The sequence below is a fragment of the Neofelis nebulosa genome, chromosome 7 (genome assembly GCF_028018385.1).
Source record: "Neofelis nebulosa isolate mNeoNeb1 chromosome 7, mNeoNeb1.pri, whole genome shotgun sequence".
Classification (NCBI taxonomy): Eukaryota; Metazoa; Chordata; class Mammalia; order Carnivora; family Felidae; genus Neofelis; species Neofelis nebulosa.
This window is the reverse complement of record NC_080788.1, coordinates 40,469,506-40,491,536: the sequence shown is the minus strand read 5'-3', so window position 1 is coordinate 40,491,536 and position 22,031 is coordinate 40,469,506. Positions and strand designations below refer to the sequence as shown.

General features: G+C 51.9%; 1 protein-coding gene across 6 annotated transcripts in view; it reads right to left on the bottom strand.

The window, feature by feature from the left end:
• Positions 1–22,031, bottom strand: part of IGDCC3 (immunoglobulin superfamily DCC subclass member 3) — a 42,896-nt gene that overhangs the window by 4,155 nt on the left and 16,710 nt on the right. For 4 of the 6 annotated variants that reach the window (XR_009264054.1, XM_058737353.1, XM_058737354.1 and 1 more), the window contains exons 3-8: positions 4,764–4,908; positions 4,274–4,404; positions 3,699–3,836; positions 1,972–2,130; positions 661–826; positions 123–370 (exon numbers count right to left, since the gene is read on the bottom strand). Coding sequence is in view for 5 of the 6 variants with exons in the window: in XM_058737353.1 (XP_058593336.1) it covers positions 123–370; positions 661–826; positions 1,972–2,130; positions 3,699–3,836; positions 4,274–4,404; positions 4,764–4,908 (987 nt within the window). In the remaining variant the exon portion in view is untranslated. Of the gene's footprint in view, positions 1–122; positions 371–660; positions 827–1,971; positions 2,131–3,698; positions 3,837–4,273; positions 4,405–4,763; positions 4,909–5,848; positions 7,291–22,031 lie in introns of those variants that run through there. The other 2 variants (XM_058737357.1, XM_058737355.1) reach the window with 2 other exon arrangements.

Genomic DNA, 22,031 nt, shown 5'->3' with positions numbered 1-22,031 from the left:
GAAATGAGGGCATTCGGTGTGCAGGGGGTACAGTGGAGGGAAGGTGTTTGGTCAGGACACGCAGTATTGAAAGGGATGAAAAACAGTGAATAAAAAGAAGGGGCTGCAGAGCCCTCACCCACCAGCAGCCTTCCTGATGTGCAGGACATAGCCGATAATCTCCTTGGTGTTGACCAGGGGCTCATTCCAGGACACACGGACCTCAGTGGGTGACAGAGAGACTGCCTGCACATTGAGGGGGGGGCCAGGCAGCCCCTCAGCCCATAACACGGTCAGCCTGGCGCTGGCCTGTGAGGAGCCAGCACTGTTCTCAGCCACACACTGGTAGATGGCCTCATCCTCAGGGCCGATTCCAGAAATTGTCAGGGTGCTGCAGGGGGAGGGAGAGCCTCAGATCCCCTCTCCCTGGCAGAGTACCCCTAAAAGTTGGCCAAATTACCCCACGGGAGAGGTGGAGGAACTGAGCCTCTCCAGAAGACACATGACTTGTCTTGAGATCTTGCCACAAGCCAGTGGCAGACCAGGACTCAAACCCAAGTCTCCAGATTTAATTTAGTGCTCTTTCCTGGCACAAGGGGCACAGCCTGCTCTGGCCATTCATCCAGGCCCCCTTTCCCACATCCTCCCCCATTCTCACCCCGGCACACACCACACACATGCCTGTTGTTATTCTTGAGCCTGACGTGGCCTCCTGGCCCCAGCACCTGTCCATTCTTCAACCATGTGACATGAGGGGGCGGCTCACCCTGGGCTTGGCAGGTGAACATGGCTGTGGTCCCAGCTGGCCTGGAGATGGACTGGGGGTGCTGGACAAACTCAGCTGGGGCTGGGGACACAGAGGAGCACAAGGAGCTGTGAGGGGTAGGTGTAGGGAGACAAGACAGCTGTGAGTGAAGGGATGGGGTGCGGATGGGGACAGGGTAGCCTCAGGAAACACGGGTCTACCTCCTTGGGGAGAATCTTCCAGATGGGGCCCACCCTTCACCCTGGCCCAGGCTCCAGGAGATGATGGCAGGCCCCACCTCACTAGCCCCAGAGAGGCAGACCCAGGAGAGGACTCCATTTTAATGACTATTTAAAAGACTGACATTTGTATCCGAAAGCAATCAAGCTGAGCTCCCTGTTCAGGAAATTGTTAAATAAATAAATGTGCTAATAGGTTTGGCTGCACCTCCAAGGCAGTAATGACGGGGAGATGGATGAGCCCTCCGAACTAGCTCCCCTCACCCCTACATTCAATTCCGCCCTCCTCCAATCCCAGTTCTCCAGCTTCCATTAACACCCGAGAAATGAAATGCTCCATCACTTTCATTTGGACAGATTAACGGCACATGGAATGCTAAACAAACAGGCATTTAAGGTCCTAATTCCTCTATCTCCCAACCCTTCCCCAGCTCTCTGGGAGGGAGCCACCGCTGAAAACCCCTGAGAATGGGATCTCAGCCCAGTTCATGGGGACAGTTGAGCCCCAGGACAGGGGAATGGACAGAAGGACCTGATCAGCTTCAGAGGCTAACACCCGCCCCCTCCCCACACACCCTGCGCATGGAGACCAGCTGTGTGTGTGCATGTGGCTGGGTGTGAGTGTGAGAATGACAAACACCTGAGAGTGTGCAAGCAGGTGTGAGCTTGCAGGTGCCACATGTGTGTGAAAACAGCACGTGGGAGGGGGGACACGTGTGAAGAACATGGGGTTGGGGGAATCAGTGGAGATTATAAAATGGAGGTGGGGGGGTGGAGGGATGGCAGGGACAGCCAGTGGGACCCACAGGGGGTCGATAACCAAGAATGCCTTCCCATTCTTGTGAATGCAAGGTGGGAGCTGCCTTTTGGCCTGGCCTGGAGGCCTGGGGAGGGGCAGGAGCCACGGTTAAGGTTAGTACAGGGCCCCGAGCGTGTGCCAGGGATGTTGATGAAGGGAGGAAGGAATGGGGCAGGAGGAGGGTGATGTGGGGCCGGAGAGGTCCGTACCTTGCACCACCAGCCGGCCTTGTGCTGTTCTCCTCACCCGGGTGCCTGGCCTGTTGGCTGCACAGACATAGACGCCGGAGTGCTGGACGGTTACATCTGAGATGATAAGATTGCCAGTGCCCAGCACCTGGATGCCCTCCACCCCAATGGGGCGGCCATCTGAGAAGGGGAAGCAGGAGTGAGGAAGGGTCAGGGAGGTAAGTGTGGAAGAGGGGGAAGTGAGGAATGGTCCAGATTGTTGGACATTCCACCAGTCTTCCAGGGAACCTCCATCTTTTTACTTTTTAATGTTTTTTTATTTGGGGGGAGGAGGAGAGAGAAAGCAGGGGAGGGGCAGAGAGAGGAGGAGACAGAGGATCCGAAGTGGGTTCTGTGCTGACAGCAGAGTCCGAATGTGGGACTCGAACTCATGAACCAGAGCCTAAGTCAGATGCTTAACCAAATGAGCCATCAAGGTGCCCCCAAGGAACCTCAATCTTTGACCTCTGCACCTTCTCTCCCAAGCATCACAGTATTGTGGAAAAAGCAGGAGCAGCGCTGAAAACTCTTGCCTAGCAGCAGAGACCTGGGCCCTAATTCTAGCATTTTTACTGATTCACTGGTGACCTTTAAGTCCCTTCTCAGGAAAGTAGGGGGTTTGGATTAGGTGGGTGGTTTCCCAGCCTGGTTTGTCTCTCCTGAAAAAAATTCCATGCTCAAATTTTCATTCTACTCGTGGACTGTCACATTGCCCTTTAATATAAAGCCTCTGAGAAGTCCCACAGCAAAGAGACCTGGTTAAATCTGTTTCCCGAACTTGTGAGAGGTTAGACCACCAAGCCATTATTTCCTCCCTGCAGATCATGCTTTGGGAAATGTTGGACCAGATGGTCCTTGCAGTGCCTATGGGCTCCTCCTAATGGTGAGGCCACTCTTTCCAGCCTCTCCCAGGGACTGGGCCCTTCCCCCCGCACCCCCCCCCCCTTGCCCTCACCCCAGGATCAGATTAGCACAGTCAGAATGCAAGGAGACAGCTCCCCATTCAGTCCCTGAAGTGGTGAAATCTACTCCATTATCCTGCCTGCTGCCCCCTCCTTCCCCAATCACTCAGCTGCTACAATGTGGCACAGTCTCCTTGTGAATGCGACCCCACCCCATCCCCTCCAGACTCTCCTTCCCCTAGTGACCTTTCCACTCAGACAATGTGGGCCCATCTGCACCCTTTCATTTCTCTCCTTCAGCTGCCTAGGGATTTAGGCTGGGGATTTAGGGGGCCAGGCTAGAGACTGGGGGGCCCAGAGACAGGGTGTGACAACTGGCTGAGACTTGGAGGGGTTTGGAGTTGCACCACTGGGGAATATAGCCGGGGTATAGAAGGCAGGGACACACAGGAGGGAAAAGAACCTGGGGAAAGAACGCTGCTGAGGGGTTCTGGAGAGCCTGATGCCACTGAGAGAGGAGCCTGGAGGCAGGAACAGCGCAGAACTGCTGGGGACTGGATGAGGTAACCCAGGGAGCTAAGCCATCCTCGCAGGGGGAGGGAGAATGTGGTGGGCAGGCCACCCTCCCCAGTCCTGCCAAGGAGAGGGAAACTTAGCCCCTCCGTAAGGCCCCAGAGAGCACAGACCCCCATGGAGAACAAACAGGATTCAAAGTCCCCCCCCCCCCCCCCACAGCTGGGTGATGAGACCGCCCTCCCAGAGGGTGGGATAGGGTGGGAGAGGCTGGGGCTATAGGATGAGGCTCACCCAGGCGGCTCCAGGACACAATGGGGCGCGGGTTGCCCGTGGCGACACACTCAAGCACCGCAGTCTGGTGCACTGTCAGGGTGAGGTTCTCAGGCCCCACGAGTATCATTGGCTCCTTGTAGGCCCCGGAGCCTGAGCCTGGGAGGAAGATGCCATGTTTCTTCACTTCAGCTGTGACCCTTCCCACCTCATCCCACCCACAACCCAGGACATGGGGAATGGGCAACAAGATCCAGCCCAGAAACCAGGTCCTGTGGGCAGAGAGAAGATGCCAGGGCCCCAGGGCATGGCACACATCCACCCCTCCTCACCCAGCCTGGCCAGGCCCTCTGGCAATGGGAGAGCCCCCGGGTTAAGCAGAGGATGGGCTTCCCTTGGTAGAGCTGAGCCAGAGAGCAGGCCTCATTCCTTCCAAACCTTCACCACCAGGAACACAGAGCTTTGTGCTTAGCAGGTGCTCTACATACACCTGGCTGATAAGTCTCCAGGGGTCAGTTGAAGAGGGACTGACTGGAGAGTGAGGAGAAGTCAGGAGGCAGTTAGGGGCAGAACTAGGCAGAGCAAAAGAGCCTCACCTGACACGGTGAGCCTGGCCCCGTGGCTGACCCGGACACTGGCAATGTTCGAGGCTACGCAGTGGAAGACACCACTGTCCTCAGCCCGAAGTCCTGTGATCTGCAGGACCCCCTTGGGCAGCAGTGTGTACCTGTTGGAGCAAAGGGCACAGTCAACCACCAGCACAACCACCATCACCATCGTCGGCCACATGGACACTGACATCACGGCCCAGTCTGCAGGTGCTGTCCCGAGATCAACACTGTCATCACCATCGTCATCACACACACAAGCTGGGACTCTGGCAGGTGGATGCACCACAATTCTAGCCCTGACGACAGTCACACGCAGTCTTTAAAAATCCACCGAGCATCAAATCTGGGCCCTGCCAGCCACGTGGATACTTAATCTCCACACAGCACCAGCCCAGAGGCTGCATGAAGTCCCTCAGAGCCCAGACACTGGGCCTACCTCCCCGTCTTCCCTCCAGCTTTCCCTCGTGTGGCTCACCTCTCATTGTCCGTGTCAATGGGGACTCTGTTCTTCTCCCACGTGATTAGGGGTTTGGGCAGCCCGTGGATTTGGCACTGGAAGCGGGCCACACCGCCCTCCTCTCCCACGGTGGCCTGAGGATGCACGTGGAAGTCGGACATGGCTGGGGAAACACAGGGATGTGTGTATGGAAGAGGCATATGGCCAAGGTGCGAGGGGAAAGAGTGTTGGTGTGTGGGTCATAGTCCTATTTCCTGGAGCCCTGGAACTCACTGCCGAGGGTCATGGAGTTTTCCTGGAGCTGGTAGATGCAGGGCAACAGCGTGGGGGACACCTCGTCACTTACCCTGCCTCCTACCCTGGGAAGCATCTCCCTGTACAGGGCGGCATAGGGCTGGAACACTCTGAGAAAGGTCTGGACAAATTCTTGGATGCCAGTCCTCAAACAAGGCGATCTCGGGATGACGATCCACAAAGGCCAGTCAGAGAAAGCCCTGTTCCCAAGTCCCACTCCCCACTTTTTCAGCTGCTTCCAGATTTATTTTTATAAACCCCCTCTAAGGTATCCAAGGCTGGAGGATTATGCTGCATGGTTTACGGACCAGGAACCTGAGGCTAGAGAGGGGAAACAGTCCAGTGTCACCCAGCAGAGACACCAGTCATTAAACCCCATTTTATGACCACGCCCAGCAGCCTCTTTTGCCTTTCCTCATCATCCCTGTCTCCAGTTCTTCTGCAGTCTCTCGATGCACCCCGAGAGAGTGGTATATCCATCCAAGGTGACAAGCTTCACAGAAGACTGTCAGACCTACAATCTACATTTCAATGTGTCATAAATATTCAGGGACACCCCCTCCCCACCTTTTGGGGATCTGAACTGCATGAACTCTGGTCTGCAGAGCCCAGGGCAGAGGGGCTGTGGTGCACCCCACACCCCATTTCAGGCTAGTTAAGTGTGTCTACCCACCCTCACTCCCACCCAGCCCCAACCCCACGCTGTAAACCCAGGGAAGGCACCCCTCCCACGTGGGTTCCCAGCTTCAGCACCAGGGCTGCGATTTCATTAAAATCCACTTTGCTTCAAGTGCGGGAAGGCGGCTCACCATCTGTCCAGGCAGGCAGCCCCTCCCCTCCGGCACTCCATCAACTGGGACAGTCATCCCCTCCCAGAAGGAGCCCTCCCCCCACAGCAGGTTGGGCGCTGGAGCTTGTCCTGGCTCCTGCCCCTGGCTCCCTGGTGTGGGTGGGCACACCCCATCTCGGGCCCCCTCAATCCACCGGCTTGTTCAAGACTCCAGGGCAGCCCCAGAAGGCTGAGCCTTTGTACCCTTCTTCCCAGAGTCTCTGGGGGCTGACTCTTTTGTGGCGTGGTCTCCATCTCATTTGCATGTGGTTCATTAAATATAAACATGCATAAAAATCCCCCGCCCTGCCTCCTCCTCTTTCAGGGCCTCCTGGGAGTGCAGCTGATGGGTGTGAGCAGCTCCTTGCACATGTGTGCAGAGCTGTCTTCTCTGGGAGGATGTGGCTGTGTCCATGGATGTGGGCTGAGTGTCTATGGCTGGATTTGAATGGGAATTTGTATCTCTCAGCTCCTGTGGCTAGTGTGTGATTCTGGTACTGTGCAGATAATCTCATGTATTCCCACGAAGGTAGAAGTCTTATAAAGGAGGCCCTCAGAGCAGGAGGTGGGGGCAAGTATCCCAGCTGGTGTCCCCATCAGGCTTGGTGAGAGGATCCCCAGAGGGTCAGCCTGCCCTCTCTCAGGCCAAAGGCTATGTTTGGCCAAGGACCTGCAGGTCAGCCCAGGAGTGCGTAGGAGGGGGTCAAGTCACTGCTGGATCCCCTCTGCTGCCTGCAGACCTCAACCTCCAGGAGGGCAGGGCTGGATGCAGGCCTAGGGAGTGGAGGGGGCACCTATGCTCCTGGATTTGCTGTCTGTGCGCCCTGGGCTCTGCCCATTCAGGAGCTGGGGCGCTACCTTCCCCCTCCTCACTCCAGCTGGAGAAGAGCTTGCAGCCCCCCAGGGACCTGGGGCGGGGACTAATGGCTCTGCTGACTACAGATGCCTCCTCATTAAGGAGTCCAATCCTTTTGTGTTTCTAGCCCCCAGCCTGGGCTCCCCGGGGGAGCCTCGACTGAGGGGCTGGCCTGAGAGTACAAGGGGAAGGACTGCTGCTTCTCGGGGCGCTAGACATGGAGCAAGTCTGGCCTCTACCATCTTGCCCCCTCCTCCTCCCCTCAAAACTATACAAGGACAACAGCATGGGTTGAATGTGTACTAGAGAGGAATGCTCAAGTAGGAAGCAGTCAGAGGTAAGAAGCCAGCCCAATACTCCTCCTCACACGGTGGCCAACAGGACTCCTTAGGGTCCCTCGGGGCCCCTTGGATGCAGCTGCACCCCCTCTGCCCAGGGCTCCACGTTTCCCTTCCACCAGAGCAGCACCTTGCTGTACCTGTCAGTTTTGCTTCATTGCAACTCTGCCAAACATTTCATTTGAAGGGTGGCTTTGCCTTTAAAAGTGCTTGAAAAACACTCATCTAGAAGCTAACCCCTTCATTTTATGAAGGGGGCACTGAGGCCTAGGCCCTCTGCCGGGGTCCCTTAGATCTCCAGCAACTTTTTCACTCTCCAAGGGCACGTAAGCCCAGAATGGACTGCAGGACAGACCAGCCTCTACTCACTGGTTGGGAGATGGTACCGTATTCCAAGTTGGGGGGGTGGGTGGGTAGGGAGCTTCAGAGATGGTTCATCAGTCTCATCCTTGGAGCCCAGCTGGCTGCACAGGTGTGGTCCGGGGGAGTAGGGTGTGATAGAAGGGGGTGGTCCTTTTTACCTGAGTCTCCTTTTTTTTTTTTTTTTTAAGTTTATTTATTGGGGGGGGGGGGGCAGAAAGAGAAGAGAAAAATCCCAAGCACACTCAGAGCCTGACCAGAGGCTCGAACTCACAAACCATGAGATCATGACCTGAGCTAAAAGCCGTAGTCAACCACTTAACCGACGGAAACACCTAGGCACCCCTTCCTGAGGTTCCTTCTTGCCTCCCCTTCCTCACTCCTAGCCAGCCCTTTGGTCTGGTCAGCCCTATGGATTCCTTAGACATCCAAGGGGGTTGCCTTGAGACCCTGGGTAGACAGTGTCCGAGCACCAGTCTGCTCATCCGTCAAGGGGAACAGGTACTTCTCAGGGCCCTTCCAGCTCTGACTCCCGCTGCCTTCATAAATAGGTCCTTGTTCACATGCACAATCTTCCATTCACTCCTAGTTCACAGGCAACATGTTTTTTCTTTAAGAAGTGAGAGAAAGTTTCTAGGGGCCACTTAGGCCTCCTCTAGTCTCTCAGGGTGGGACAGGTTTGGCTCACAAGTTTGTTTTTGTCCTGGCTTATGCTAGCAGGCCACGGAGCCAGAGGGAAGATGTCCTTCATCATGTCTCTCTGGGCAACCATAGGCATATGGGCCTGAGGACTGGACCTCGGAGCATACTGAGCCCTGAACAAGTCCTCCTGGGGCCACTGGGCGATTAGTAATGGAATACACAGGCTACTGTTGTAGCTGGAGACACTGTGTGTGGCGGGTGTCGTGAGTATTGTGCCTGTGGCTGGTGTACGTGAAAGTGGTGCTGTAACTTGTGGCTGTTGATGCTTTTGGTTACGGAGGGATAGTTTTGGGTCCCTCACTGCCAGCTGGCAATGGGAGGGAGTACAGGGCAGTGGTTGGAGGGCCCTTTCAGTGTGAGGGCCGGAGACAGTGGCAGGGAAGACAAAGGCCTGTTTGGGGGACTTTGTGGAAAAAGCACCTTTGTCCCCAAGCAGTCTGGGAGGGACTCTCCCAGCTCCTCCCTGCCCCCATCATGGGTACAGCCAGACAGTGGGGAATGATGGGCAGAGAGAGCCCAGCAATCCACCCGGGCTGAAAGGGAGCAGGAACAGGCAGGAAATGGCTCCTGGACACCCCCTATAAATTACCCAAGCGGGGGGGGGGGGGGGTCTCCTGAGAGCCAGATCTAGAGCAGCTCAGGGAGGGGAGGGAGGACTTTCCTCCTGGTCCAGGACCTCTGGCAAGGTCAGGCCTGGATCTGATTAGACAGGCTCCAGGGGGATGCTGCAGGGCAGGGAAGGGTCGAGGCAGAGTGCTGGGAAGGAAGCTGGCAGCAACCCCGGAGCCCAGCCTCCCACTCTTTGACTATAGCCACACTCCTATCCCATGTGTGATGACAAACAGATCAGTGGCACTTTAGGATGGAGAGTTCAAAACACAGTGTTTGCAGAAGTCGGTGGCACAGGGAGTCTAAAGGCACCAACTGCCACCACTCACACAGCCATTCAAGAGCAACAACCACGAACCACAGATTCCTCCAAAGGCTACCACTGCAATCCCCTCCTTGTATCCATTCCTGCTAGGATCAGAAACGCCCCAGATGCCTAGCCCTTCCTCAGGCAGCTCAGGTGATTGTAATGTTTTTCCTCACACTCCAGACCTGCCTGAATCCCCTCTGCTTCTGCCCCACTGCCTCCAACTGTCCCCTCCAGACTCACATTTTCCAATATAGGAGCCAGGTTTTAAGCACCGGAAATGTGGCCAGTCCAAACTGAGATGGGATGGAAGTGTAAAAACTACACATTGGTTTTCAAAGATTTAGTATAAAATAAAAAGACACTAAGCATTAGACAAATGCAAATCAAAACCCTAATGAGATACTACCTCACACCCATTAGGATGGCTACTGTCAAAGCAAAAACAGAAACAAAACCAAAAACAAACCACAGAAGATAACAAGTGTTGGCAAGCGTGTGGAGAAATCGGAACCCTTGCGTGCTGTTGGTGGGAATGTAAACTGGCATAGCCATTACGGAAAACGGTATGGCGGTTCTTCAAAAAAGAAATAGGATTATCATATAACCCAGCAATTCTACTTCTGGGTATATACCCAAAAGAATGAAAAGCAGGGTCTTAAAGAGATATTTGTATACCTGCATGTGCCACAGCATTATTCAGAATAGGTAAAAGGTGGAAGCAGCCAAGTGTGCATCAGTGGAGAGTGGATAAACACATACACACAAGGGAACATTACTCAGCCTTAAAAAGGAAGGACATTCTGACACAGGCTACTACACAGATAAACTTTGAGAACACTATGCTAAGTGAAATAAGCCAGACACAAAAAGACAAGCACCATATGATTTCACTTACATGAGGTACTTAGAGTGGTCAAATTCAGACAGTCGAGCGGTGGTTGCACAGGGCTGGGGTAAGAGGGACATGGGCAGTTATATAATGGAAATAGAGTTTCACTTTTGGAAGGTGAATTCTGGAGGTGGAAGGTAGGGATGGTTTGTATGATAATATGAAGGAACTTCATGCCGCTGAACTGTACACTTAGAAACATGGTTAAGACAATAAATTTTATGTGTTTTTTACCACAATTTAAAACTTACAGGGGCCCCTGGGTGGCTCAGTCGGTTGAGCATCCGACTTTAGCTCAGATCATGATTCCGCAGTTTTTGAGTTTAAGCCCCGCATCAGGTTCGCTACTGTTGGCACAGCGCCCGCTTCAAATCCTCTGTCCCCCCCTTGCTGGCCCTCCCCCACTTGTGCTCTCTCAAAAATAAAATATTAAAAACAAACAAAAAAACTTGGACAAATAATTGTAATCGATAGGAATAAATAATTTAAAATATTTATTACAAGTGCAAATAATATTTTGCATTTTAAAGACTTGGCTCAAAAAATGCAAAAGCCTTACTAATAATTAAAAAAATCATGATTACATTAGGGCACCTGGCTGGCTCAGTCAGTGGAGCATGCAGTCAAGGTCATGAGTTCAAGCCTCACATTGAGCATAGAGATTACTTAAAGTAAATAAATGTTTAAAAATAAAAATAATGATTATATATTGGAATATTTTAGATATACTAAGTAAAATAAAATTTATTATTAAAATTAACTTCACCTGGTTTAAAAAAAATTTTGTTTAATGTTTATTTAGATTTGAGAGAGAGACAGAGTGTGAGTGGGGGAGGGGCAGAGAGAGAGGGAGACACAGATCCGAAGCAAGCTTCAGGGTCTGAGGTGTTAGCACAGAGCTCGGTGCAGGACTTGAACTCATGAACCACCAGATCGTGACCCAAGTTGAAGTCGGACACTCAACCGACTGAGCCACCCAGGGCGCCGTCACCTGGTTTTTGTTTGTTTTTGGTAAATGTGACTGACCCCTAGAAAATTTAAAATTACCTATGTGGCTCACATTGTATTTCCACTGGAAAGAGCTGCTCTAGAAGATAAAAAATTTTGTTCTTCACACAACAGCCTTCAAATACTTGAGGTCTGAGTTGTTCCGAGAGAAACATCTGAGGTAAAACACCGTCAACTCTTTCAGTTGTTTGTGATGTGGAATGATGTTCAGATGCCTTGAGCCTGGAGACCCTCCTTTAGCCAAGCTCTAGGTAGGCAAGTCCCCCTTACAGTGGGGTGTCTAGAAATGGCCAGAACCGCCTGGGGATGGTCTGAGGACTTAGAGCAGATTTCAGCCATCAGCTGTAGTGAGTACCCCTGTGCTGTCCAGTATGGTAGCCACTAACCACATTTAAATTAAATTTAAACAAAATTCAAAAATTCAGTTCCTCTGATTCACTCACTACCTCTCAAGTGCCCAAGAGTAGGCTACTGGCTACATTATGGGTCAGCACCAATAGACCATTTCTATCATCACAGATAATTCTATTGGACACTGCTGGTCTAAGTCCAAGACAAGGCCTCAGATGCCCAGCTGCCTTCTCTCTTGCCACCCCAGCTGAGAGGCCCCCTTCCTCATACCTCACTAGCCTAGCATTGCCCCTGCTGGCTTCCTCCCCACAAGGGCCATATTTGATCATACCTTGGTCTATCACACTGCATGGCAGAGAAAGCCTCACACAGCAAGATTTTAGCTCCCAGTGAGGAAATAGTTGCTAAGAGCTTTTTGAGGTAGTGGGACAGTTAATGGTATGGGCTCTGGAGTCATATAGTACCAGGTTCAAAACTCAACACCACCACTCTTAGCTGTGTGACCTTGGGCAAGTTACTTAATCTCTCTGAACCTCTATGTTGTCACTTATAAAACAGGGACGAATAGCTCATGTCTCTAGTGCTGCTGCACTAGGGGATTCAACGTGAAATATTTGTAAAGTGCTTAGCACATAGTTAAATCCTTGCTAGCTGTTGCTAAGGGAAATTAGTAGAATCTTGAGTTAAAGGGAACTGAGAGGGAAGAGTGTAGTGGGAATGGGGGGGGGAGAGGTAGAAGTAGTCTTCCCCAAAAGGGTAGCCATCTTCCCTCAGAGGGTTAGTGGTAGGACCTCAAAGCCTCCAGAGAAGTGAATAAAGACAGAATTTGTAAGGTCTGTGTGGTGAGGGGGCATCAGTGCCAGGGGAGGGGGGCAGCCAGATACAAAGCAAGCCCAGCTTCTTCTCACTTCTGCCTGGGGGCTCCACAGAGGCCCCAATAGTGAGCTGTCAGCTGGAAGAAGCCATCGGGTAATTGAGGCCTTGATTTCTCTAGTAAAATGTTTATGAAGCCCATAAACTCATGCCTTTATTGGCCAGGCTCATTCCAGGGGATGGATGTGGCTCTCTGAGGTGTAGTTAAAGCACCTGCTGAACTCAGGCACCCGAGGGCTACTCTGGCCTCCACCCAGACCCACCAGGCAGAGTGACCCCTGGAGGGCAGGGAGACCAGCCAAGTCCCACCTCAAACACTCTTTAAACTTCTCAAAGCTTATAAATGTCCTATCTCTAAATGTGTATGGGAAGGAAGGAGGAATCCCCAAGTGCTGGGGATTTGCCATAATCCCCAGTGGGGTCTTGGACTTGTCCTCAGGGTTATCTGGCCCAGGCTCACCTTCCTCAGCACTCTGTCCCTGTCTCCTCACTATCTCAGTCCCCACGTTGCCCCCGACTTTTGCTCTGTTAGGGAAGAAGCTCCACATGGATTGGCCATTGTCACTTGGGGTAGGAGAAAGTATGAACTTAGGAGACCTGTATTTGCTTCCCTGGGCCTCCAAAGGGGAGTCTGAGAGTCGAATTAAGATTGTGAATCCAAAGAGTATGTTTTGGGGGAGCTTTGTGGGGTGGGTGTTGGATGGGTGTGGTGGATGGTGTCTGCTTACAAACAGGCCCAGAGGACCGCAAGGTCTCAGAGGCCCTGCTCAAGCTTCACTGGGGGGTGATTGATTCCTCTGGGTCTTTGCCTGGTGACCCTGCTCTGAGAAGCCTCTGGATCCTTTTGTCTGCCTCATCAAGCCCCTTACCCCCTGCCTCAGCTCTGAACCCCAGCCCCTCCCACCCCAACACCAGCTCACCACTCCCCCCAGCCCCAATTCTAACACAAAAGGCAACTTTGTCTTTCAAGTCAGTAGCCATAAATCCACATTTCTCCCCTCCCTCCTGGCAGCCACCTCTGACAAATGGGGGGGCCTGGATGGGGAGAGGTAGGGAGCAGTGGGAGGCCAGGCTCAGCTTGGGAAAGTCCCTGCATCCAGCTGTTGGCCCGCTGTAGGGCTGGCGAGTATCGAACCTTTACGGCCTGATCTTTGATTCCAATGGACTGTAAGGCCCGAGGCACAGCTGCAGGGGAGGCAATCTGGGCCTCTCTGCACCTCTGGGCTGGGCTTTTATGACCCAAGAAGAATAAAACCTCTCAAAGCCCTACTTCTAATTATTCTGCCCATAATTCGGGGGCTCCAGTTCTTCCTCCAGATCAAGCCATAGGCTCCTCCTCTCTGCACCCTCCGGCCTTCAGTGGAGGGTATGATGTGTGCCTGGGGGGGGGGGGGGGTATGTGCTGCGGGGCAGGTAGCGTCTGCCTTATGCAGCTTGGTGGACATGCCACTGGGTGAGTGTGCCCACTGCTTTCATTGGTGGCCCCGGACACATTCAGGGAAGGGTAAGAAGAGGGAAGTATCACTTACCCCATGTGACCACCCTACCCTACCCCACTGCTAGGTTTTCAGAAGCAGCCCATATTCAAATATTTTGCCCCGTTTTCATCCCATATATCAGGCAATATCACATCAGAGGATGTGTCCTGCTTTTTGGTTTGGGAAATAGTCATTTGTCATGTTTACACAGCAGACCCACTGAGTGGACTCTAAGCATGCATTCGACAGATCCTTATTGACTTCTAATGTGTCAGGATGTTCTGGCACCCTATGAGCAAATGCCTTCCATCCCACAGGCCCTGTCCTTAGATATCCCCACCCAAGCTCCTAAGAAATATCAAAAGGGTGAGAGCACAAAGCCAGGATCTCAGGTACTATCACAGTACCACTCTGAAAAACAGACCTACAGAAGCTTCTGATGGTCAGAGGTTACATGTTATACTTGCTAGCATAACCCCGAGAAGTGGGGATTGCTACCCGTTCTGGGGCTCAGAGAGGTTAATTAACACAGCCACTTAGTGATGTTAAAGCAGACATTTGAACTCAGAGCGGCCTAACTCCACACCCAGTGCTCTTTCTCTGCATCAGAACTGGGGTGGGATGGGCACACGTATTCAAATGCTGCTCAAACAAGACTGATGATCCCTGCAGACACGCTTACAGAAAAACACAGAGACACACAGCATCCTAGACCCTTATGAGCACCATGCCTACACGCATTCAGAGACACCAGGGTCCAGCAGGCTCCATGCTAATGGTACTCCCCCAGGGCTTGGGGGCAGGTTTCACAGAATATAACTAATGCAGATAAGCACCTTGATAATGTGGGGTTATTACCCCACTAATGGTCATGGAGCCCACACATGCTTCCTAAGTTCTGTGAACACAGGTGCTTGTCCCAGGGTAGCTCTTCCCTGAGCATTTCCAAATCAGCAATCTAGGACACGGAACTGTAGGGCCTTGAGAGGGTTGGGCCTTAGAAGATAGAGGAGTAATTTATTTTCCTGATTTGGGGCAGGAGGGCAAGGCACTGTGAAATACTAGTGGCTTTCGTGGGGTGAGGGGCAGGGGGAGGAAGTGCTAAAGGGAGGGGAAGTTGTGAGACAGACTCAGACCTGTCATAACTGGATGTATGATCTTGATAAAACCAAAGCCCCTCTCTGGACCTCTGTTTCCTCTTCTGTAAAATTAGGAAGTTGAGTTGGACAAGTTATAAAGGCTTATCCAGCTTCAGCCTTTGAGGCACATTTGCTTCCAAGTGCTAGCCAGGGGTACAGAGTCAGGGGCTAGGAGCCAACTGGGGAATCGCTCTCTGCCTTACATATGAGAATATCCAGGCCCAGCAGAGCCCCTCTCCACAGACTGCACGTCTCTGCCCGTGTCAGGGTCACCAATCTTCCTTATGTAAACCTGCCCAGGCCCACAACATCCTTAACTTCCCGTCGTTCTGGTCAAGACACCGGATCTCTCTCACCTCCCGGAAGGGCGTCTGGTTAGGCGGCCCAGGCTGGAGCTATTAAGTAAATTGCTTTCACATGACCATGAGGACAACTCAACAAAAACAGATACTTCCCCTAAATTTCCAGAGCCATATATTAGGTTTTGTAGGGACTAATACTGCAGGGGTCAGGTAGTGGACAGGTGACCTGGGATCATGCTTGGCTCTGTCACAGACTCCCTATGTGACCTTTCGATTCCAACCTTGGTTTTCTCATCTGTGAAATGTGAGTGGCGCAGGATAGACAAGATAATCTCTAAGGTCCACACCAACATTAACATTCTAGGATAACACTGGGTAAAGTGGTCTCCTCTGCATCCATGGAAGGCCCTTCTCCTATTCTCAAACCTTGATCTGATGCTGCTTTTATGTTTCATGACTCTGTAGAATCCCTGGTGGCTCAAAACCAAACCACAGGAGATTAAGGCCTGTAGGCCCTCCACCCCAACAATACTCCAGAATAAGCCTCATCTGTTTGGGGAAGAGGGAGGCCTACACTCCCTAGGAGGATCATAGAGTTTCTTGGTTGCTATGGGGCTCCCAATTCTTTGAAATAGACTTATGTGGGGAACCCCACTACCGCCCTCCAGTTGTCAGAGGTTTTCCAAAGCCCTGGGAACCATCTTCCAGAGAGGATTTCCAAAGCTTTCCCATACATTCAAAGGCCTCACCACACCCACCCCTAACCTCTTCCTCTCCCTCTCTTACTAATGGCGCAACATGCACCAGCTGCCCAAGCTACAAGCAAACCCAGGGGTTACTGACCCATCCTTCTCCCTCTCTCCCACAACAAACTGGTCACCAAACCCAGGTGTATGGTCTCTTTTGCATACCACTTGGCTTAGGCTCTGAGCACTCTCCATTGTTTCTGTGATAGCCTCCCCGCTCCCTCCTCTTCTTCCCTCATACTGAAGCCATAATTGTCTTCCTAAACATCCAATATGATCATCAAACACCTTTGGTGGTTCTCCATTGCCTTGAATCAAAGCACTCTCCTTGAGATGGCATTCAAAGACTTCACTATTAGGTCCTGTTTGCTCTTTCTAGCCTCAAATGCCAGCTCATTCTGCCTTCATGTGGTTTGTACTCTGACCATGTCAGACAAGGTTGCCTTCCCTGGATATATGATAGATGCTCACACTGCTATTTCTTTGCATTCTGCTGTCCCCTCTGCCAGGAACTTTTTGATCCTCTCTCTTACCAGCACCCCCATTCTCCACATCCCCCAAAGGAGGCAGAATTAATTGTGCCTCTCTCCTTGTCCTTATTGGACTGTATTAGAATCCATTGTTCACACATCAATCTACTTACTAGCGTAGGAGTCCCTTACTAAGAATGGCCTGCTGTACCTTTCTACCTTGAGCACCTAGAACAAATACTAGGTAAATAATAATTCCTCATAAACTATTTCCTGAATGTTGACTTTAAGGGGCATATGGTTTGGGGGGGGGTGTCCTTCCCCATCATCTTCTCTTCCACCCAAGTCCCTTACCCCACTACAATCCAGTGTGTGTTCTTGGGCAAGTTACTCCTCTACCTGAGTCTCAATTTCTCCGATGAAAATGAGTCAGTTAGACTGGCCACCGTTCTGGCACTGGGCCGTGTATCAGAATAACTTAGGAGGCTGGGTAACAATGCAGATTTCTGTACACCACCGCCAGAGAGATTCAGATCCTTTGGTCTGGCATGATGCTCAGGAATCTGTATCTCCATTAAAGCTCACCAGGGTGTCTCAAATGCACAGTCAGGATTGGGAACCCCTGGTCTGGCAGGTTCTTGAGAATCTGATCTTTCCTAAGGCTCCAGCATCCCACAAGGGCAGATTCTCAGCCCAGCCTGGCCCCCAAGTCCCCACCCCACCCCCCTCAAGCCTTGTTCGAGGCCGGCTGGTCCAAGACGTGTGACTCCGATGCCACGAGGAGAGGCGCAGAGTGGGCAGCGGGCGGATGGACGAACGTGCGAGAACCCGGCCCCCGCGGGGGCCCCCAGCTCAGTCCCCGGGATGGCGGGCGGGGTCAGCGCCCCGAGCCTGAGGCCCTGAGAGCAGCTCTCTCCCGGCGGCAGGAGTAAGTGGGACCATCTGCTCCTCTCCTCGGAGGTCAGAGCTTTGTGTCAAGCTCCCATCCCCCTCGCTCCTCCCCCCTCCTCCCCGCCCCGTGCCCTCTGACTCCCGGGACTGGAAAGAAAGAAGCCCTCGAGGTCCTGATGAAAGTGGCAGTGTGATGGGGAGCGACAGCGGCCGCCGAGCTCGGGGCGCGGGCAGGCCCCCGGCCGGCGGGCGAGGGCCGGGTCGGGAGGAGCGCGGGGTCCCGCTCAGCGGCCGCGGGGCCGAGCGGGCGGGCGGCTCCCGCGGGAGGCAGCGCCGGTTCCCACAGCCGGCCGGGCCGCCGGGCCCCTTTGAAGTGGCCGCAGCTGCACACCCCGACCCGCCGCTAATCCCCGCGGGGCGGGCGCCCTCGCCCCCCCGCATAGCGGTAGTGTCCGCGCTGAATGGCGCTGGCTAATTACCTCGCTCGCACCGCCGCGGGTGAATGAGAGAATCCGGCATTGTGCGCGGCGAATGGAGAAAATAAGACAGCCATTGTCCTCACACGCCAAACGAGGGTTTGATGTCGCTGGGGCGAGCGAGGCACCATTTCCCGCCGCCTCCTCTCACCGCCCCCCACCCCCACCCCGGCGGCGCAAATTCCCCAAGCTGGGCCCGGCCCCTGCGGCCGCGGGGGAAACTGAGGAAGCCGGGAGGGTGCAACTGCCCCAGGCTCCCTCCCGCCCCACCACCCGCTCCTCACCTGCCTTCTCCACCCGCAGGTTCTCAGGGCGCCTCCTGGGCTCGCCCAGCCCCGAAAACCAGGCTCGGCCCTGCGCCCACCAACCTGATTAGACGTCGTTGGGAACGCGTGAGACAACTGTCGAGGGAGCAGCTATTTCCGCACCTCGGTGCCCAGCTGTGTGCCATCAACCCACAGGGCTGGGGAATTTCGGGGCGGTGGCTGGAGAGACGATTACAGGAGGCGCGAGAGGAAGACTCCGGAGAGAATGGGAAGGGAGATGAGCTGTGGGGAGCCTGGACGATGGAGGGACTGGCCTCCTCAGGGAGGAAGAGGGAAATGGTTGGAAAGGACAGGTCCGAATTATAGAGGGTCTGCAAAACCAGACCCTGGGGTCCGGACGGAGTGCCCCGTGCAAGGAGGCTACTGTTCTGAGTCAGGGAGAGTGGTGGGCTGATGGGTTAAGACTGCAGTTACAGCCGCAAGGAAACCCACTCAACATCAGAAACCCTACTTGCCTCAGGCAATCTCCCCCATCTTTTAGGTATAAGGATATAAGGTAACTCAGCTGAGAAATCAGGACTAAAGGAAATGACCATGCAGATGGGCAAGCAGATGAGCATGCTGACCCATTCAACAGATGCGGGTGGGCTCTATCAGGCTTCCTTCTCTTTATCATCACCACCAAGTAAGGTGGGTTTTTTTTTTTTAGTGGGGAGGGAGCAGAAAATTATATCCTTCAACATCAGGAAATGTCTTATCTTTCTATCCCTGAGTCCTTAGCTCAGAGGCAAGTAGGTACAAGATAGATAGATGCTCTTTGAGATTTGTTGATAGGAGAAATGAGCTGTTTTAATATCCCTCAATTCCACATTTCCTTTTCCTGGAAGCACATACTTCCTCATCCCTTCTGATGGGATCTTAGACTCTTTCTGCCTGAAGGAAGAATGTTATACATATGCTTCGATGTCCTATCAGGCTTATCAAATGATAAAAGGGTCCGGTCCGTTGCCCTGATCAACAGTAGGCTATTGGGCTGAACCAGTTAGCACCACTCATTTGGTGCATATCATAGAGCTCCTTCTGAGGCTGCAGTCTTTTCTAATTGTCTACATTATAAAATAGACTATAAACTAGATTATAAATTCGTTATAGGCAGCCCATAGCCAGACTCTTTAACAGAACCAACCATCTACTTACCCATTCATCCACTTATTTGAGAATAAAATTAAAGAATGAAAAACACTTGTTGAGTCAAAACTGTTCTTTGCTCTGACCCACCAACCCTATTTAACGTTAACAAGTACTAGCTGTAACAGGGATACATGAAAAGCATGCTTTTAAAGGAGAGGAAAATCTAAGCATAGCTCACTGTTTTTCTGACACAATCCTGAATCAAGGTTTAATCTAACCCTGGTCATCCCCTTGGATGTGGTCAGAATGTTTTTCTTTATAATTCTCCTAAATCTTTATGTTAAAGTCATATTTTTTCTGCCTAAGGCTCTAGAACTAAGCTTGCTAGGCATCACAGCACCTGCTGTTGTTGAACTACTCCCTGCTTAGGCCAATCTGCCTAGTTAGTTGATCTGCCTAGTTAATTGATTTAGAGAACTTCAAAACAACAAGAAGATAAAGCAGAGCTGCTGTGGATGTGGTCAATGTGGGAGGCCTGAAGCCCCACCAATCTGCCCCCCCTTCCCCACCTCCAGCCCCTGTGCCCCCTCCACAGACCCAGGAATTTTAAGGAATGATGCTTCAAGTCCCCTGATCTAGAGGGAAAAAAGGACTTATCCAAGGAAACAAAAGGCAGTTAATACCAGTTAACTAACTGGAATTTAAATAAAAACTTGAAAGGGGGAAAAAAAAGTAGTTAGCAGATCAAACATCATTCTAATGCTATACAGGCCACTAGCTTCATTTTAAAAGACTAAAATGACCATTCAAACAGAAACTACAAATATAATTATCCCTATACGTGTGCCTTTATGGTTTGCCCAGATTTCAGCCAGAATGCCTGAATGTCTAATCCCCAGATAAATTATACTTTGGAAAATGATCCACTATTCAAAAAGTGAGAGGAGCCTCCAGGCCCAAATTAGAGACTCAATACTTTTAACTGAAAAAGTGCTTTTAAAGGAAGCCTATTTCTCTTCACATCTCTTCTTTCCCCAAACCGAACACCGTAAGCAACTTTAAAAATAACGCTCCACGGGTGAGACTTCTGATAGAAAGATAATGAGTATAATAATGACAGTGTGCCTTTTTCCCCTTATCCATTCCCACATGTGAATATTCACAGGGACTTTGTTATCATGGTTATGACTTTTCAAGATAACAGGAAGGTTGGCATGTACATGCAGGGAGAGCTCTTCCAAAGTTCGGGAAGCACAGGAAGCTGGACAGCAGAAGGATGCTGGTTAGCAGAGAACCTGGCATGGCCTGTTAACTCTTTTGGGAGTAAAGCCACTGGTCTGGCATCCTGGGACTTTCTCCAGCTTGCTTGGGAGGGTGTCCCACCCTCAGGTGACCGAGGACCAAGTACCCAGTACCTGGTAGCCACCTCTCCTGTGGTGGCAAGACCAAGGTGTGAACTTGCCAGGCCAAGCCCTTCTGAGTCGCACTAAGTAGTAGCACCTGGGTCTCTCTCACTTCCCCTAGGTGGCAAGCGGTGGGATCTTAGAAGTTGGATGTTTCAAGGAAGGGAAAAGAGGAGGGAGATAGGGGTGCCCTTTAAGACCAGAAGAGGTTGGGATGGGAGACATAGGACACGGACGCAGACAGGACCACTCTCACCTCCTGACGAGAGGGACTCAGAAGGTAGTGGAGAATGGCTTAGGCAAAACCACACCTTTAGGCTCTGGAGGAATAATCCCTGATTTAACTTTATCTGTCCTCCTCCAACCCTGGCTGTTGGGCCCCAGAGGATAAGTGACTCCTAGCAGGCAGGAGGTATTCCTAGTCTCCCATTTCATGTATCTGTGGCTCCCCAGTCTTTTACCCTCATTGGGCACCAACTCTAGGCCAAGCACTGTGCTCAGAACTAAGGATGCACAGAGGAGCTAGTCCCTCCCCTCAAAGAGTTTGTAGACCAGTGGGAGGGACAAGCTATATACTAACTGTCCCAGAATGGACAGGTACGTCTCCTAATTCCTCCCACCTCCAAAACACAAAGCTAGGCAAATAGCCCCATGAATGCTTCTTTTTTTTTTTTTTTTTTAATTTATTTTTGGGACAGAGAGAGACAGAGCATGAACGGGGGAGGGGCAGAGAGAGAGGGAGACACAGAATCGTAAACAGGCTCCAGGCTCCGAGCCATCAGCCCAGAGCCTGACGCGGGGCTCGAACTCACAGACCGCGAGATCGTGACCCGGCTGAAGTCGGACGCTTAACCGACTGCGCCATCCAGGCGCCCCTGAATGCTTCTTTAATTGATGTACTAAACACTGCATTGTTTTATTTCAGGAAAGCCTTGATCCCATCCATGGTACACTTGCCAGCTTGCTTGATTTTGATTTTTGTCACAGTTTGGTGGGAAAATGACTGACTTGAGAAGCAAAACCAGAAACACAGGAGAGCAGGAATATCAAATAGGCTCAATCGTGAGGCTTATTCTATGTGATATGACTGGTGATCTGACATAATGGAATCAAGAATATTCTAACCCAATCTGCGAGGGAGACTAAATTAGGGCTTCTCTAAGGTGCTTGAGGTTTGAAATACAATTTTAAGGGACTTCAAAAAGTTAGGGTGAATTGAATTATTGCAGAAAAGAGGGGGACATTCCATATAAGCCAGAATGTAAGGGACAAAACAATGACCCCAAAGGAGATTTGAGGAAAAAACAAACCGGATGTGAAGGTGGCAGAAAAAGATCCAAGAATTGTTTATCACAAGCCAAATACTGGATTTCAATTTCCTAAGATCTTGGCTCTGAATTAGAGCCCAAATCCTGTCTGGCCAATCAGCATGTTGGAAAGAACATCAGACCCCTTGTGTCCCAGCTGTGTACACCCAGGACTTGGGGCAAGGCCTTTTCTGGGCATCAGTTCCCACAGCAGTCCTATGAGAAACAAGGTGGGAGGCTGGGGGAGAGTGGAAAGTA